At 38.2% G+C, this 17454-nt stretch overlaps 1 protein-coding gene across 1 annotated transcript in view; it reads left to right on the forward strand.

The window, feature by feature from the left end:
- The window catches only part of rgs5a (regulator of G protein signaling 5a), a 40220-nt gene that overhangs the window by 10357 nt on the left and 12409 nt on the right, over positions 1–17454 (forward strand). Inside the window, exon 3 of the mRNA XM_020918588.2 lies at positions 3306–3367. Within this exon, the coding sequence (XP_020774247.1) occupies positions 3306–3367 (62 nt within the window). The remainder of the gene's footprint in view (positions 1–3305; positions 3368–17454) is intronic.

The following is a 17454-nucleotide window of genomic DNA, read 5'->3' on the forward strand; positions in this document are numbered from 1 at the left end:
AAGTCTTTTGAACCATATCACTTTTGTTTCTGGTTCTGATATTGTCATATTTTAGTTTTGGGATTTGAACATTGTAATTATGTGGTTGTTAGATGTCCTAACAGCGGAAAACAGGCTTCGGAAGTTTTCCATAACTGCAAAAGGGAATCAGATCTGTGTGAAAGCAAACCTCTGTTCAAACTGTTTCCGTTCCCAATGGAATAGAAAAATAGTGATACAAAATGTTCGCTGCAAACTCGGGATTGATTTCTTAGGCAGCCAAAGGTTACATTTGTCGTCCTTTCTGTGTATCAGTTCTGCCCATTGCCTTTCACCTTTCACTATTTTTCAGTTCCATTGGGAAAGGAAACAGTGTGAATAGAGGTTTGCAGTCACACAGATCTGATTCCCCTTTTGCAGTCATGGAAAACTTCCGATGCCTGTTTTCCGTTGTTAGAACATCCAACAACCAGAAACACCAGAAACAAAAGCGACATGGTTCAAAAGACTTGAAAAGATCAGCTTTGACAATAGACGCGTCCCACTGGGAAATCAAACATGGCGGTTTGATGCTCACTTTTTCGGAAGACACTTCCCAGTATGCATTGCATGTTGACCAGAAGTCCGAAATTCGGGATGCATGTATGGGTGAGGGTTCCTTGATGCAAAGGTTGAGCTGTGTCAGAAATCAAAAAATGAACAGGTTGTAGGGGTGAGACGAGACACAAATTTTCACGAGATGAGACACACCACGAGATTACGTCCACGAGAACGAGACAAGACGAGAGTTTGACCTAATTTGTAAATAAGGCAATCCATTTCAAAATTCTGGCTTCACAATTTTTATTTATTTTATGTAACATTTTAGTGGTCATTGCACTACTGCTGTTTGGAACTACAGCTTCTTAAACTGTAAAACTCACCAGCTCTTAACTCTTTTTTGTCTAAGGTAAAAGTAAATTCAGGTAGAAAATTTTTTTCTCCCTGATAATTTTTCTCCTGTGTGCACTATCTTATGGCAATTTTGTCTCGCAAGATCTTATGGCACGAGATCTTGTCCCATCTCTAATAGACTGCGATCTAAACTTTGGTCGATCACGATGATAAGACCAACGCATTTCAATCAGTAGGTCTATATGCAGTGCCCTAAAAAATTTAATGCAATATTTCAGTTATAAAATTCATATTTAATTTCAATAGCTCAAAAAAAACATTGTATTTACATTTTATCATTTCATTGCTCCTATGTAATAACAGGATCTTTACTTTACTGTTACTTTAAGAATGTGAGACTCAAAGGCTGATGGGGAAAGCGCATTGATTTGTTGTTGTTGTTGTAAAGAGGCAGAAAAATGAAAAATACCATCATGTGGCAGTGAGAGCGCGTGGTGCTGAAGAAGAGTCGCACTCTTTTGTTGAGGTGAAAGCTCTGAGTCAGAGATATAGTTTCTTTCTCTTCATGTTTCCCAAGTTTTGACTCAAATCTGCACAATTGAACTAAAAATTCAGTCTTCTTGTGTAGTGATGCATTGGATCTAAAAACTGCAAAAAGAATTTCAGCGGAAGTGATGTATTCACATTTCTTGGTAGTGATAATCCTCTGTACCACAGTGCCCTGAGCTGACTGACAAACCAATGACTCACTGCCATATCCAAGGACAAAGCAGCAACATGTGCCCGTCACAGAGGGGATCAAACCAGCAAGCTTTAGATCTGTGCGTGATTGCTCTAGCCACTGAGCTGAGCCAGCCACTGAGGTTAAGGGTAGGAATTTGGCTCTCTACATGAAAGAAAATCAGCTGTTTGCTATTGTGAAATGCCAATTTGAAGAGATGGAGACGCAATCTGAGAAACACTGTTGCGGTTTTGAACAGGAAATCAATTACAGAGGGATATTTTACTTCTGTGGGGTATTCAGGGCTAACACATAACACATTTAGATCACCATGTTATCTGTTGGTTTGAAAATGCTACATTCATCGAACAAAAAAGCTGAATTAGTTTCCACTCAGTTTAAATTTGGACACTCCGGTTACATAGGTCTGTGCGTAAGGTTTGGATAGGAAAAGAGAAAAGGTTTGAATAGTTCCTCTGAGAGACGTCAAGATCACTCAGACACGCACAGATGATTCAGAAAACCTCTTCAAGGATGTTTCTGATGAGGGAACAACATTATAACACGGCAGAAAGCTCCATGAAGCTGATTTAGCTTAACACCCCTTCTTTAAATGAGATAACAAAGACCTTTAAGAGGTAGCAGTTTCTTTTTATAGTAGCTGACGTGTACTATGTGTATTTTATGGGTTAATTTTCCGGTCACTGCAATCACAACCACAATAGTGCGAAATGGTCGAATTTGTGGAAAACTATTTCTGGTTCTTAGGATTGGATCTTCGGAACCGTGCCCAGTGCTCAGTCATTTTACCCAAGAGGTATTACCAACACTACAGACGCGGTGAAGTCTGGCAGGTCCGGACTCAAGACCGTTTTAGAGGAAAGTCAAAATAGACTTTTGTTTTGAGGAATAGATAGTTTTAAAACATTCCTGGTCTGAACAAAGGTGAAATCCATTGATTCATTATTGATACAGACTGAAGAGCAGTTTGATGATCTGGAAGTAAACCATGCCAGAAACAGGTCTAAACCAGGCTTAGACCAGGTTCAAACTGAGACTTTATTAAGACTAACCCAGGTCTATCGAGATAAACGTCCTATAGTATGCAAAATTGACTCTTTTGAGGTTTAAGTCATGTTATGTCTTTGCCCCATCAAAAATATACCTGGAGTTGTGTTTTATTTCATGGTCAAAAACAACTAAATCAAAGTGTGTCCCTACAGTTTCAAGTAATTGGTGACATCACACAGGACTACCCTGATTTCAGCAACGTGTTAGACTCCATACAGCTTCACTAGAATCATTTAGGTGACTTTTGATGATGAACTGCCAATCTCTACTAAACAAAAATTAAACTGTAGCTGTAGTAACATGACATCACAAGGTGGAACAGAGCATTTTGAGGTTTGGAGATGCAAGCAGACTAATAATAAAGGGTTACTCAAACGTGTGAATGAAAAAAAAACACAACTCCAGTTATTTTTTTGATAAGGTAACAGCATTATAACATGATTTTTTTAGGTAGTATCGGACCTTTTAAATAACACTGTTTACCCAAATTAACTCTTCCTGTGTTCTAGGCACGTGCATATCGAATTCTGACGTAAATTGGGCTCTGACTCAAATTGGGGAAAGACAAGAACATAACAGACCCACAGAGTATTTTTTTCCACTGACGCACGTTGACCTCTGACCTCCTCTCTGCTTCCAGACCGAACCCGGAGGAGGTGGCCCAGTGGCGTGAGAGTCTGGACCTGGTTCTCAACAACAGCTGTACGTATCACTGCTTATAAAGATCTGCTCTGCTTCACTCTTGTATAGATATTAGATATGTGAAATCAACTTGTATGTGTTCTATAGTAGGGATGTGACAATAACAAAAAAATATTGTGATATCGTATAGTCAAAGTTCTCACAATAACATCGTGGACCATCACAATATATCGAATTACAAGTCTCTTTGCTTAAATTAACAGTTATGGTGCATCAATGGCTAAAAAAAGACAAAGGGAACTACATAGACCATGATCCTTTGCTCCATTTCAGTGTAGACTACAAGAAGAAGTAACAATTCTAAGCACTTTTAAGTCTTAGCTCTTTGATTAAGTCTTGTCAAGGCATTTTAAGAGGAAAAAGAAGCATATTAACAAAATATCTCAATAAATATTGTCCCGTTAGATGTATATCAAGAAAATATTGCGTAAATATTGTAAGAGATTTGGATATTGTTACATCCTTAATTGTGAGCTTCCCCACCATATCGTGAGCTTTCCCACAATATCAGAATAAATATCTTACCGTGAGGCTGATACCGTGACTATATCGTATTGTGAGACTTGGATATCGTTACACCCCTACTGTATATTGTTCTTCATTAATAACGTTTACTGCAACCTCGTGAGCTTCATTTGACTGGAGCTGAACACTATGGATGACGTCAAACACCCTTAGTCCACTTCTTTGTACAGTCTGTGGTTATGTTTTTACACATTGCTTCCCAAACACTGGGTCACAACTTTCAGGTGGGTTGCGAGAGATTTTTTGGGATCGCCTTGTCACGATCTGCACGTAGGTCTGTAATATACAGTTCTGACACATGAGAGAGCTAGTGAGTCAGCGAATCCTATCTGCCTGCCCTCAAGGAGTGTTCCTGCAGCTGAAGTTGAGAAATGTTTGCTTGGTTGTCCAAAGAGAAAGGTAATAAATCAGCAAAGGTCAGTGCACTTTAGGCGACTTATGGATGGATTTTTATTGCTGCGTCAATGACTGTTTTCATTGTTTAAAACTTGAATAATACTAATTGTTCAGAGAGACATGATCGCTCAGTCAACAATAAAATATCCTCCTTAATGTTCAATAATGGTCAGATCCACCTTTATTTTGTGATTTAATGTCTATAATAACGTCTATTGACTTGGGTCGCGAAGGTTTGTGACTTTTAAAATATGGGTCCCCAGAAAAAAAAGTTTGGGAAACACTGATTTAACAAATAATACGCTATATAACCAAAACTAAAAATATACCAGAGGAAACACTTTGGCCACCTCCTGATTGAGAGAAATGTTTCACATACGGAAGAAGTGGTAACAGGCCCAGAAACCTGCTAGATTTAAATAAAAAAAGGTGTTCATGCTTCTTAGAAGTTTGTAAGAATTCTCTAGTGAGTGCATAGAAGATTACAGTGGAGTTTCTAGAACACATGCTGATCTTAGGTCTTGACCAGAGACTATATATATAAACTGAACTGAAACTCAACCTGCTCCCAGATCTAATTCAAAAACTGTTCTCCACAAATGAATACAACCTGAGAGGTCAAATGAATTTGAAAAACAATTCTCTCAAACCACTCTCAAAAGCATGTGTGTTAGCAGATGTGGAGTAGACTTATGGAATAGTTTAGATGACCATATCAAAGCTTGTACTAACTTGGTGCACTTCAAAAAACAATATAAAAGTCAAATCTTACAGAAATACAACTAAGACTAGCTACATTGTCTTCACAAGTAAACCATGACTATTAACTAAACACAAGCTTTTCTTTAACGTTACCTTTTCTTTTGACAATATAATCGAAAAACTTAACACAGTTCGTACACAAAGTAATTCAAAGTGCAAATGGGTGGTCACACTCCCTAAGTGCACTACTTTATACAGCCTAGGGTTATGTTTTGATAATTAATACGCAATATAACCAGAGGAAACACCTTGGCCTCCTCCTGATTGAGGGAAATGTTTCACATACAGAAGAAGTGAAAACAGGCCCTTAAACCTGCTACATTTAAATAAGTAAAGGTGTTCATGCTTGTTAGTGTCTGTAAAAATTCTTAAGTGGATTTGTCCAACTCCATTCCATTTTCTTCCGCTTGTCCTTGGCCAGATAGAGGAGCTGCGACGCGGTTTGTACAACTCGCTCTACGCAAATGGACCTAACTAACCCGCTGGTCTGTGTTCCATTCATTCTTTTGAATTTAAATTAAGAACGAAAAACAATAAAATGGGAAAACAGTTTGTCATTTCATCTTTCTGTTATAATGTCAAACAAAAAAACTGATTTCGATCTCTATTTCCAAAATATTTTATCAGAAGTGCCTTTCGTTTAGACGATGACGGCGTTTTTGGGGTTTAAAAACGCAAAAATCTGAAACCATCCTCCAAAGTGGAAAAGTTGAATACACTCCGCTGTAGCGTTTACGTCTACACTGCCCAAGAAGCAAAACTCTGGTCAGATCTGCTCACGTTGCATACACGTTTATGTCACATACACGTTTACGTCACATACATCACCAACTGGCGTCACCACCTAGCCGCCTGGCATGCAGACCCAATCGAATTCCACACACTTTTGCGTCACCGTATGCACGCAGATTTCCTCTCGAAAACACTTGTCTAAACACGGAATAAAAAGTGAACATGCGACGCCACTTCTGTTCAGACTGTCATCATATAAACATAGCATAAGACGTGAAAGTAAACGCATCGCTATAAAAGAAGAGAACACTGCAGTTCCACAAAACTGCAACGATTTTTCAGGTAAGTCCTTCTAGCGGCAGAACTTCATATAAACCAGAAAGAATAAAATATCAAAACTGAAATAGGCATAGTAACTGTTTTTTGATTGGTGTCAACTTAGAAATAGAGGTTGATAAGTTTTTTAGTTTGACACTAAAACGGAATAATGAAATAAACTGTTTTTCCATTTTATTGTCTTTTGTTATTAATTGAAATTCAAAAGAACAAATGGCACATGGACCACATTCCACATAGACTTTGAAAAATAGTCACCCCTCTTGTAAGTTCTGCTATGAGCCTCTTCATTTTGGTCTTAAAATGTTCGTATTAACCCGCTCTACATGATCCTGGCGTTTAATTTCGCTATTTTGTCCGTAAATAAATTCCAATTCCTAATACAAGACTCCACATTTGCTCCTGTAACTGCAGCCTCGATGAGCTTCATTTGACTGGAGACTTCACACCACTTCTTTATACAGTCTATGGTCTGGACTCAGGTCTGGTCCAGAGTCTGACCTAGAATCTGGTCCGGTATTTGAACAGGAGCACATCCCGACCTGTCGTTTCCATGGAGACGGCGATATCCATTGCTCGTTTATTTTTCCCGTGTTTAATCCTGTCCCCTTAAATGGCACCTAAGAGAGAGAGAGAGAGATAGAGATGGTTTAAGTGCTGTTTGTCAAAAGTGTCCAAGCTGAAGATAGCCTTTTTCCAGTTTATAGTTCCAGTTTTTTCCAGTTTATTGTAAGCAGGTCATTTTTTTAACGGTGACCCAAATATGAGACACTTAGAATAATTATCTTGTTATATGAAATAGGGCCTAAGATGATTCATAATGAAATCAATTTGAATGATCCCAAATGGAAAATATACCAGATTTGAAAGTATAATTGGATACTAACTAATTGAAAAACACTGTATGCCTTGACGAACTCACTCTACACCCTAATTGTCCACGGCGTTAAAATGTCAAAGTGACCGTGGAGGACATAGTGTACGATGGAGCGTTCTGATATGGCCTGTTTTCCGTCCCTTGCCCCTGTGTTTGGACACGGCTCACAGTTTGTCACTGAAGTGAAGCGAGCAGCATCTAAACATGATCCAGAGAGATGTGAGCGACCGCACGGACACCACACACACACAGAGACACACACACATATACAGACATACACACAGAAACACGCACAGACACACACAGAGACGCACTTACACGCAAACACGTATGTTGGGTTTCTGTGTTTCTTGGAGACATTACATTGACTTGTCTCCTGGAGATTGATCTTAAAGGTCTTAAATTACGCAACATGGACTCTTGTAAACTTAAAATGTTGTTACGTCCTCAAAAACATATCCGGTGTTGTATTTTGTTTCATTCACAGATATCTGAGTAACTCAACTATTAGTCTGTCTCTCTTAAGACCAAAGTGCTCTCTTCCACCTTGTGATGACATGAGGTTAACAGCTCCTTTTACCTTTTATTTAGTAGAGATTAACAATTCCAGGTTCCAAATTATCCAAATGATTCTAGTGAAGGTGTCCATCCATCCATTTTCTTCCGCTTTATCTGGGGCCAGGTCGCGGGGGCAGCAGTCTAAGCAGCGACTCCCAGACTTTCCTTTCCATGCACATTTCCTTCAACTCCTCCAGGGGGATCCCAAGGTGTTCCCAAGCCAGCCGAGAGACATAGGCCCTTGAGTGTGTCCTGGGCTCCTCTTGACGTGAAAGAGCACTGGCTCTACTCCGAACTCCTCCCGTGTGACTGAGCTCCTCACCCTATTTCTAAGGAAGTGCACAGCCACCCTGCAGAGGAAACAAATTTCGACTGCTTCTATCCCTGATTTCGTCCTTTCGGTCATTACCCAAAGCTCATGACCAAAGGTGAGGGTAGGAACGTAGATTGAGCGGTAAATCAAGAGCTTTGCCTTTTGGTTCAGCTCCCTCTTCATGGTCCGATACAGGAGGGGTTCAAGTATCTCAGTTTCTAGTGAAGGTATACGGAGTTTAAAGACAACGTGGAACACTTCCTGTATAGCCACATGACATCAGAAGGTGGAACTTTGTGATTTAAGCATGTGTGAATGAAACATGAGGAAATGCCACTAGAACACAGAAGAGAAAATAGCTATAATAAGGGTGGGGCTATTACGCTTCTGTGGAGTAGTAACTGCTAACACATAACATATGTAGATCACCGTGTTATCTTATATTGTTTTGAAAATGTTATATTTGCCGAAAACAGTGTATTGAGACACACGCACACACACACACACAAGGGACTATGTGTGTGGCTTTGCTCAAATACGTCAAACTGATGTAGAATCACGGAGGCGCCACAGACGGAGGCTCAGGGTGAGGAGAGCTCTGAGCTGTTGTTCTGTCTGAAGGACCAGGTTATTAGACAGAGTTTCTGTTAGATTTCGAGGAGTAACTTGAGGAGAGTGGATGATGGATTTGTTGTCCGTAGGTTGTTTCCATATTATTCTCCACGTCCTCTGTCGCAGCTCGGGCCACTTATTTATTGGAGAGTTTTGGGATTTGATTAATAGCAACAGGAGCAATGTGAAGGACAGTGAAGTGGGTCTGATGAACAATTAGAGCAGCTGACATGACAATTTAGAATGAAAAAGTAATAATTTTAAATGACACACTGAAACAAACCTTACTGATCCACAAGGAACATTATTTGGACACAGTAGCTCACACATCACAATATAATAATAACAAAGAGTAAAAGATATAAATGGTAATAATAAATTCTAAATAAGTAGCACAAAAAAAGAGCAAGAGACTGGTGTCAAATAAGGCAAAATTATACTGTATACACTGTATATGTATAAGCCAAAGTAAAATAGAAAAATACAGAAAACAGAAATCCATGGATTAATGAGGTCAGGTCCCATCATGAAGTCCTCGGGAACTTGAAAGAAGGTTTTCAAAGGAAACTGCACATGAGCAAGTCAAAAACTGAACCGTAGATCTTGCTCGACTTCCAAGCTTGGCGCTTTTTGAAGACTGCCGAAAATCTGCTGATTTGCCCATTTATATTTAATTTATGAGGTCTTTCATAACAGAAAATAATTTATTAGCATAGGAATCAGGTCTACATAACTCAGCCCTAATTCCTTTTGCGTATAAGTTGCCAGAAAAACGACAAAACAGTGTAAATAAGGCTCACAACAATAGTTTAAAAGACACAGGAGTTTGAGGGAAAGTCCCACCAATGACAGTATTCAGTTGTATAAACTTTTGAAATCTAAACAGCAGGATTAGTAAGTTGACATTTGCTTTTCTGCCATCAGTATACTGAAAATATGAGCAGCATAGTGAGGATAGTAGTAGTAGTAGTGGTACCAGTAGTAGTAGGAGTATAGAATTAAGGGTGTAACTATTCCTTACATGGCTGGTGTCTCTGAAACGCTACAGAGGATTTTCCGACAACATGAAATCCCAGTGTATTTCAAACCTACAAACACTCTAAGACAGAAACTGGTCCACCCAAAGGACAAAACAGCGAGTCACAAACAAAGCAATGTGGTCTACTCCAGTTCAGTGTAGTGAAGTCTGCAGTGAATGCTACATTGGAGAAACGAAACAGACACTTCACAAGAGAGAGACGAGAGACGAGAGAGCAACAGTGGACCTCAGTCTGCTGTACATCTCCACCTAAAAGCCTCGGGCCACTCCTTTGAGGACAGTGAGGTACAGATCTTAGCCAGAGAAAAGAATTGGTTTGAGAAGAGAGTTTAAGAGGTTATTTTTTGTTAAAGTGAACCCTTCCTTGAACAGAAATGGAGGACTCAGATGCCATCCTCAAACCCAAATCAAAAACAAACAAACAAAAAAACAACAGGGATAACCAGGTCAGGTCCAGAGGTGTGAAAGCTCCATTATGGCCCTGGATGATTATGTTAATATGACCCCACACTCAGCACAAGATCAACAGGCCAAGCTAATGAACAGAAACTGTAAACAAGTAGGTGTGTTAGTTTCAGAGTAGTTTCATTGTAGTTAGCTCCTCCCTTCAGGTAGATATAAGGCAGTGTCCATCAGCATTTTGACCAGAACTGAAGAAGCAGCTTGGATGAGCTGCGAAACTTGTTTGACCAAATAAACTTATTACATTTGACAAATTGAATGTCTTTTGTTTTGCTATAGAATTAAACAGTAGCACTACAGTGTAACTTACAATACATTTCCACTTTTTCCTTTTCAAACTGAACACTTCACTTGTCCTGCGCTACCCACTCACAAATACTCTCTCATCTCCAAATGACACACTATATGTTACGCTTTAGTAACATCTAATCAGCCCGACAGTTAACCTTAAATATAAAACAAGAATAAGAATAGAACTGTTATTTTCTTCCTTTGACTCATGTCCGGGGTCTGAAAATGGAGCGTGATTATTCCAGAGTTCAGTAAAGCTCACACCTCCTCCTCTGATTTAATAATATTCTTTAGAACGTAAATTGCCCCAAAATGAGCTGACGTGAAAAGCACAGAGGCAGGTGCCATAAGTTAATCACACAGTCTGGTGAAGAAGTATTTTTAGATCAAAACAGAACTATTACTTCTGATCTCCATCTGGGATTATAACATACAGTATATACGGCTGTGATACTATGAATATCAGAGGGGGAGCAATTATTTTATCCCGAGGGTCGTATTAAAGTCCAGGCATGTGGTGAGAACATTTCATTGGTGTAATTAATGCAAATACAGCTACTGTGTGTGTCCATTACTATAATATAATAATTATCCTTCAAACTTAGTGAATACTACTGTGCTCTTTCCTACTATGAAGCCTGTGGCCTTGTAGTTTAAAAAAAGTATATTGCAATTTTTCTGCTCTCCTTGTGTGTCTCTTAACACAATTTAGCAGTAAGCGTAACCTCTTTTTTGAAACTTACGCAGAGTCAGGATCTAGCGTCCATAGCTCCAATTTATTTCTCCACAAAGATGTTTCCAAAAAACTAAGTAAAACAGCAAAACAGAAACCAAAACTACCACTTAACAAAACAATAAATCCACTACCATACAAATACGTAATCTTCAACAAAAAACACATTTCTAATAATCGTCCTTTACTAATTTGGCAAGAACATTTTAATTCTTATATGTATAAATCAAAACTTACAGATAGTGAAGTCCAAGGCACGAACAAAAAGGCAGATGGCAGAGGATGAACTCATGTGCAACTGAGAGCAAACAAAAAAAACAAAAAAAAAAATGGCTGACTTCCTGTCTCTAATCTCTAATCGGGCCTTCAAAATAAAAGACTCTAACAGAGGTAAATGCAATCTACTGCAAAAACATTTATACAGAACACATTTAAACATAGTTAGGGTAAAACAACAATCACAAACCTGTGTTGTCAGTGTCTTAACCTGCAGATAGAGGACACATACAAGTGTAGCAGAGGGGGCTTCAAAAGGGGTACCCCAATTTTATTATTTACAACACAGGTAAGTAAAGCTAAAACACAGGACAAAGGCATTAAAGTAAAAAAAATATGCGGTTCTTTATTCTAGTTAATATTAAAAGAGCTCATTTTACAATTTTTTTCTTAAAAAAGACACACAATCAACACAATTTGGGAACTAAAACCTGGTACACAACTGAAACCAAATCACACAAAAAAACTATTAATAGTGCAACATCAAAAAATTAATCAAACCAAAACAAATAGTTGCATCCCAGGTTCCAGGAACCAAAGTGCTAGTGCAAATCTATTTATACATAAAAAAAGGTGCTATAGTATTTTTTTTAGATGTGCAAAGTGCTAGGTGCGTGGCTTCACTGTTAGGACTTTAGATGTTTTAAAGTGCACTATGTGTTATTGCACACACACCCTAGCCGATCCTATAGCAATTACACTCCCACTACAGATAAAAGAAACTACGGAATCACTGAGAAAATTTAAGGGACTTGGACTTTGAGAATTTGAGAGTTTGAGAATCTAGCAGCAGCAGCGTAATCTGCCACACAGAGATACATCAATTAATACATGCCAACAAACGCCACCACCCCCAAACATGCACCACCCAAACACCCGGTTACACAAGGTTGTCTCATTCTCAGTATATGGACAGGCCATGTCTTATGTGAAAACTCCAGAATTCCCTCATTGACCTGCAGAGGCTGCACTAGCACTGATTCATGATTCACTGCAGGTTTAGGTAGTGACCATTCAGATCAGAAAGAGGCATTTGAGGTTGAAATCCAAAAGAGAAACTCATGTAAGGCCCATGCTGCTTTCTAATTGGATCATTTGGTAAAACTGGTGGAAGCAAATTCTCTTTCTGTTCTGGACTATGCAAGCTTCCTCTTCCACTCTGCAGAAACTGGACTTTGTGCATCATGTATCACTGAGGTTTATCACCAAAGTGAAGTCTCTCACTCACCACTGCCCTCTTTATGGTCCAGCTGGCTGAACTTAGCTAACAATTTGCAGAAAACAGTATTCGTATATATTTATTTACACAGCCACACTGGGGAACCTTCCTGGGTAACTTCCTTAATATGAGCTCAAGTAGTTACTGGCTTCGCTCCTCCTCACAGTTCCTCTTCACTGTCCCTCGGTGCCTCACTTAGCTGGAAAAATCTGCCTTTTCTGACGCAGCACCATAATCTTGGAATCATTTACAGAAAGATCTTAAATTGGAATCTTTGGTATCACTTGATACGTTCAAGAAAATTTTAAAGAGTGTGATGGCTGAGATGTGTTTGTTTTTCTTGAGAGATGCAAATGGTTTTATTGTGATTTGACTGTTTTGTATTCATCGCAGCATTAGGATTCATTTGCTTGACGGTAGGCGGGTACTTTTTTTATTTAACCAATCAGTGGTATTTGGTCGTGACGTATATAATGCGCCAAATCTCCTAGGAAGAAGGGCAATAACGTCTTTACCCTTCATAGAATTCACCAAACATTCTCTTTGTTCTGGCTTTAAATCCTCGATCTTGGGAATCATTGCCAACACAGAATGTCTGCCTTCGTCTACATCCATCTTGACCACTTTGTTTGCTGTTGTGCTGCCACAAAAGGGACCCAGACAGGCTCTTGATTTTGACGTCATGGTTTCACAGCTCTTCGCTGATTGGCCGGAGCGCGGTGTGCAACTTCCAGGGTTCTTGCAAACCGTCTAGTGTATTCTGATTCCTGACCTAGTCGCTGGAGAGAAATGAAGTTGAGCAGAGGCACTAGGTGGCGCCAGTCAGGTCAACCTTGGCCAGGTCTCTCTTGAAAAAAATTTCGAATTTCAGTGGGACCTCCTGGTTAAATAATCATCTTGACAACCAAAACACCATTTTGTAACATAAACATCATGTCCATCATGTCTAATTAATTATTCACCTTAATGACTTCATAGGCACATTTCACTACTTTCCAAGCACATATGTTAAATGGTCAAATGTTTTATTCAGTGCTTTTCCAAGTCCAACACACTGAGAGCGAACAAGGAAACACCCATTCACACTCACATTTTCACACCAGTGTATGCAGACACTGGGGGGCGAGGGGGGTTAAGTGTCTTGCACAAGCACACAACAGCAGCATTCATCTGTAGGAGCTGAAATTGCACCACCAACTGATTTGGGCTCAAGAACCGCAGTTACAGTAAAACTACATTTAAGAAGCGTCAGGTTGCAAATAACGACGCACTTCATATCCTGCTGAAAATCCCTCGATGGATAAATGCCAGTTTGAGTTTGTGCAGAATAATGTCCCTATACTGAATGCCGTTATGGGAAACTTTGTATACAAGTTTATGAAGCGCCTCGAGGACTCACAAAATGAAATTATAAATGTTTTAATAATGCCTGAGCAGAGCGGTGTCAGGTTCACTTCTGAAATCTGGAGGCATAGACCATTATTATTGTTTTGTTTGTCTTCTGTCTGTTTTTAAATGTTCTGCATGGACCCATTGGAGTCTGAAGTAAAGCTTGTTGAAATACATGGGAAAAAATACAGTACAAGACATTTAAAGTACTACCAAAAACAAGAAAACCTACTAAACTAATGTAAATACAATGTACCAACAATAACTGAACTGTAACTCGGTGTATTAATTAACATGGCAGGCCTAAATGTAACAAAAGTAGAGTCATTTCAAACTTTCCAAACTGTCAGCGCTACAATCCCGAAGCTAATGTGAAATAATTGCTGTCTGTGTTTACCATTTGGGCCGCTCCGTGTGCACAGAACAGGGCCTTGATTGCCACTCCATTTTGTCCTCTGGCTGGTGCAGATGTCAGATAACTGCTCCTGTCTGCAGCTCTGACCTTATCACCCCCACTGCACACACACACGAACACAAAAATACACACACCTTTCTGCAGCCTTTGTGTTAGGTTACAATGGGTGACAATGCATCCAATTTAACAGACAAACTTCATAGGTCCAAGAAGGAAGTAGTAGTAGTAGCAGTAGTAGTTGTAGTACACCAGTTCTTATAAAGAGATAATAAACAATGTAGGCTTAAACGCAAATCTTTGTAAAACTTAGTAGTAGTAGTAGTAGTAGTATTAGTATTAGTAGTAGGAGTAGTAGTAGTAGTAGTATTAGCAGCAAAAGCGGTAGTAGTAGTAATACACTCAGTTCTTACTAAGAGATAATAAAATAAACAATTTAAGCTTTAACGCAGATCTTTATAGAACTTTGTAGTAGTAGTAGTGGTAGTGGTAGTAGTTGTAGTAGTAATAGTAGTAGTAGGAGTAGTAGTAGTAGCAGCAACAGCAGTAGTAGCAGTACACTCAATTCTTACTAAGAGATAATAAACAATTTAAGCTTAAACGCAGATCTTTGTAGAACTTTGTAGGAGTAGTAGTACTTGTTTTGTGAGTCTTCAAGTCCCAAATCAAAGACAGGAAAGTCCAAATCAAGTCCAAGTCGTCTGCTTTGAGCTTCAAGTCATTTCTTTAAACCAAAGCACCAAATATAACTTATATTTTGACAATTTATATGAATTTTAAACTACAATTGTACTTGAAAAGTCATGGTAAATTTATATATGAGTATTTCCTTTTTAAATGTCTTGACGAGATCTTAGTGTGAATCATTACGGTCATTTTAAAATGCTAAATAATTATTTTGTCATGTAGTCTGCACTGAAAAGGAAGGATCGTGTTCTGTGTAGTTCCCTCTGTTTTACTGTATATTACTGTATCTTTCTGTAGTACATTTGAGAATACCACATCACAGTCCTTCAGTTACATCCAAAATAACAAACAGAGAAGTAGGAGAGACATGCTCCAGTTTGTTTCTGTAAAATTAAGCACCACATTTATCAACTGTGAAGAGAAAAGTATTTTCTAAAAACATATGTTTTTCAGGAGAAGCATCAAGTTTTCTCAAGTCGCAGGCCTCAAGTCTGAGTCAAGTCCAAAATCTTAGTCCATTTTATCAAGTCAAGTCTCAAGTCCTAAAAATAGTAACTCAAGTCTAACTCGAGTCCAAGTCACGACTTGCAAGTCCTCACTTCCGATAGTACTACTAGTAGTAGGAAATACTGTAGAAAACCAATAACTTACTGACAAAGAGTAAATAGTCATCCATCCAATTCAGGCTTAGACAAACTTTATGGATCCAATGGGGAAATTACTTAACAGTAATAGTAGTAGTAGTAGTAGTAGTAGTAGTAGTAGTCATTCATCCAGTTAACTTAACTTTATGGATCAAATTTTATGGACTTGATAGGTAGCAGTAGTAGTAGTAGTAGTAGTAGTAGTAGTAGTAGAAGAAGACAGAGAATAAAACTAATTCTTATCAAGAAAAAGAAAATAGTCATGAGAATAGGAATAATATTACAGGATACTAATATATAAGCATATAACCATGTAAAATTGAATAAAATCTATATGCGTGTCCTCCAGATATTTAGAAATTCTTGGGGTAAAAAAAAAAAAAATTGAAATTAAACTTTCTAAACTTGTAAAATCTGCCCTACATAACCTCAGGAAAACATGAAAAGCACAAATATTATAGAATTATGCGTAAAATGACATTTCTAACAGCTTATACTTCAGTCTTCTCTCAAACATTAAAGGTGCATTATGTAACTTTCCTGGTGACTGTCTATTGGCACCGTGTCTCTTTCCGTGGATAAAAACAAGAGATGTTTAATGCTATGCTGTGGAACATTCCTGGCGATCCAATAATAGTTCCATTGTGTGTTGTTAGTGTTAATGTGAAATTATTGTAGCAGGATGGCAATATACATGTCCCAGTAAAACGTTAATATTTGTGCATTTCTGGGTTTACATATACACTGGAAAATTATCACATTAAACTTTCAAACTCAAATTATTTACAAGAATGAAGCGGTTATTTTAACATATTACAGTTATAATTAGGGAAAGAAACTAATCTTGTTTTGTGGAAAATTTAGCAATAATAATGACTTAATTATTATAATGAAGTTAATGAACCTTCACTCATGGGTAATAATATGCATAAAATGATGATTAAATTTCACATTTTGTCTTACTATTACTACCATATATAAATAATAATATAAATGTATGACAGAAATATATGACAGAATCTATTGATCTGACCAGTAGTAGTAGTAGTAGTAGTAGAAGTAGTAGTAGCAGCAGTAGTACTTGTTGGAGTAGCTGAAAAATGCAGTACAAACCCCATTCTTAAGATAAAATAAACAATTTAAGATTAGAAACAATGCAATCTTTATAGAACTTAATAGATCTAAGACTTAAGTTACTACTACTACACTTTGACTAAAAGTAGCAGTATTAGTAGTAGTCGTAGTAGTTGAAAAAATTACAAATAAAAAAGAAAAATGCAATTTAGGCTTAGACAAATGATGAATTAAAGAGGGCGAAAACTAGCAGCAGTAGTAATAGTTAGTGGCTGAAAAATAAATGTATAGATCTGAGTTAGTTGTGGTGGAAGTTACTAGCCGTAGTAATAGTAGTAATAGTAGTAGCACTAGCAGTAGCAGCAGCAATAGTAGTAGTAGCAGTAGCTGTAGCAGTAGCAGTTGTAGTACTAGTAGCAGTAGTAGTAATAGTAGTGGCTGAAAAATAAATTTATAGATCTGAGTTAGTTGTGGTAGAAGTTACTAGTAGCAGCAGCAGCAGCAGCAGTAGTAGTAGTAGTAGTAATAGCAGACGTAACAGTAGCAGCAGCAGTAGTAGTAGTAGTAGTAGTAATAGCAGACGTAACAGTAGCAGCAGCAGTAGTAGTAGTAGTAGTAGTACTAGTAGTAGTAGTAGCAGTAGTTATAGTAGTACTAGTAGCAGAAGTAGCAGCAGCAGCAGTAGTAGAAGCAGCAGTAGCAGTAGCAGTAGCAGTAGTAGTAGTAGTAGTAGTAGTAGTAGTAGTAGTA

The sequence above is a fragment of the Boleophthalmus pectinirostris genome, unplaced genomic scaffold (genome assembly GCF_026225935.1).
Source record: "Boleophthalmus pectinirostris isolate CB_2022bp ecotype Guang Dong unplaced genomic scaffold, ASM2622593v1 HiC_scaffold_7, whole genome shotgun sequence".
In the NCBI taxonomy this organism is placed as follows: domain Eukaryota; kingdom Metazoa; phylum Chordata; class Actinopteri; order Gobiiformes; family Gobiidae; genus Boleophthalmus; species Boleophthalmus pectinirostris.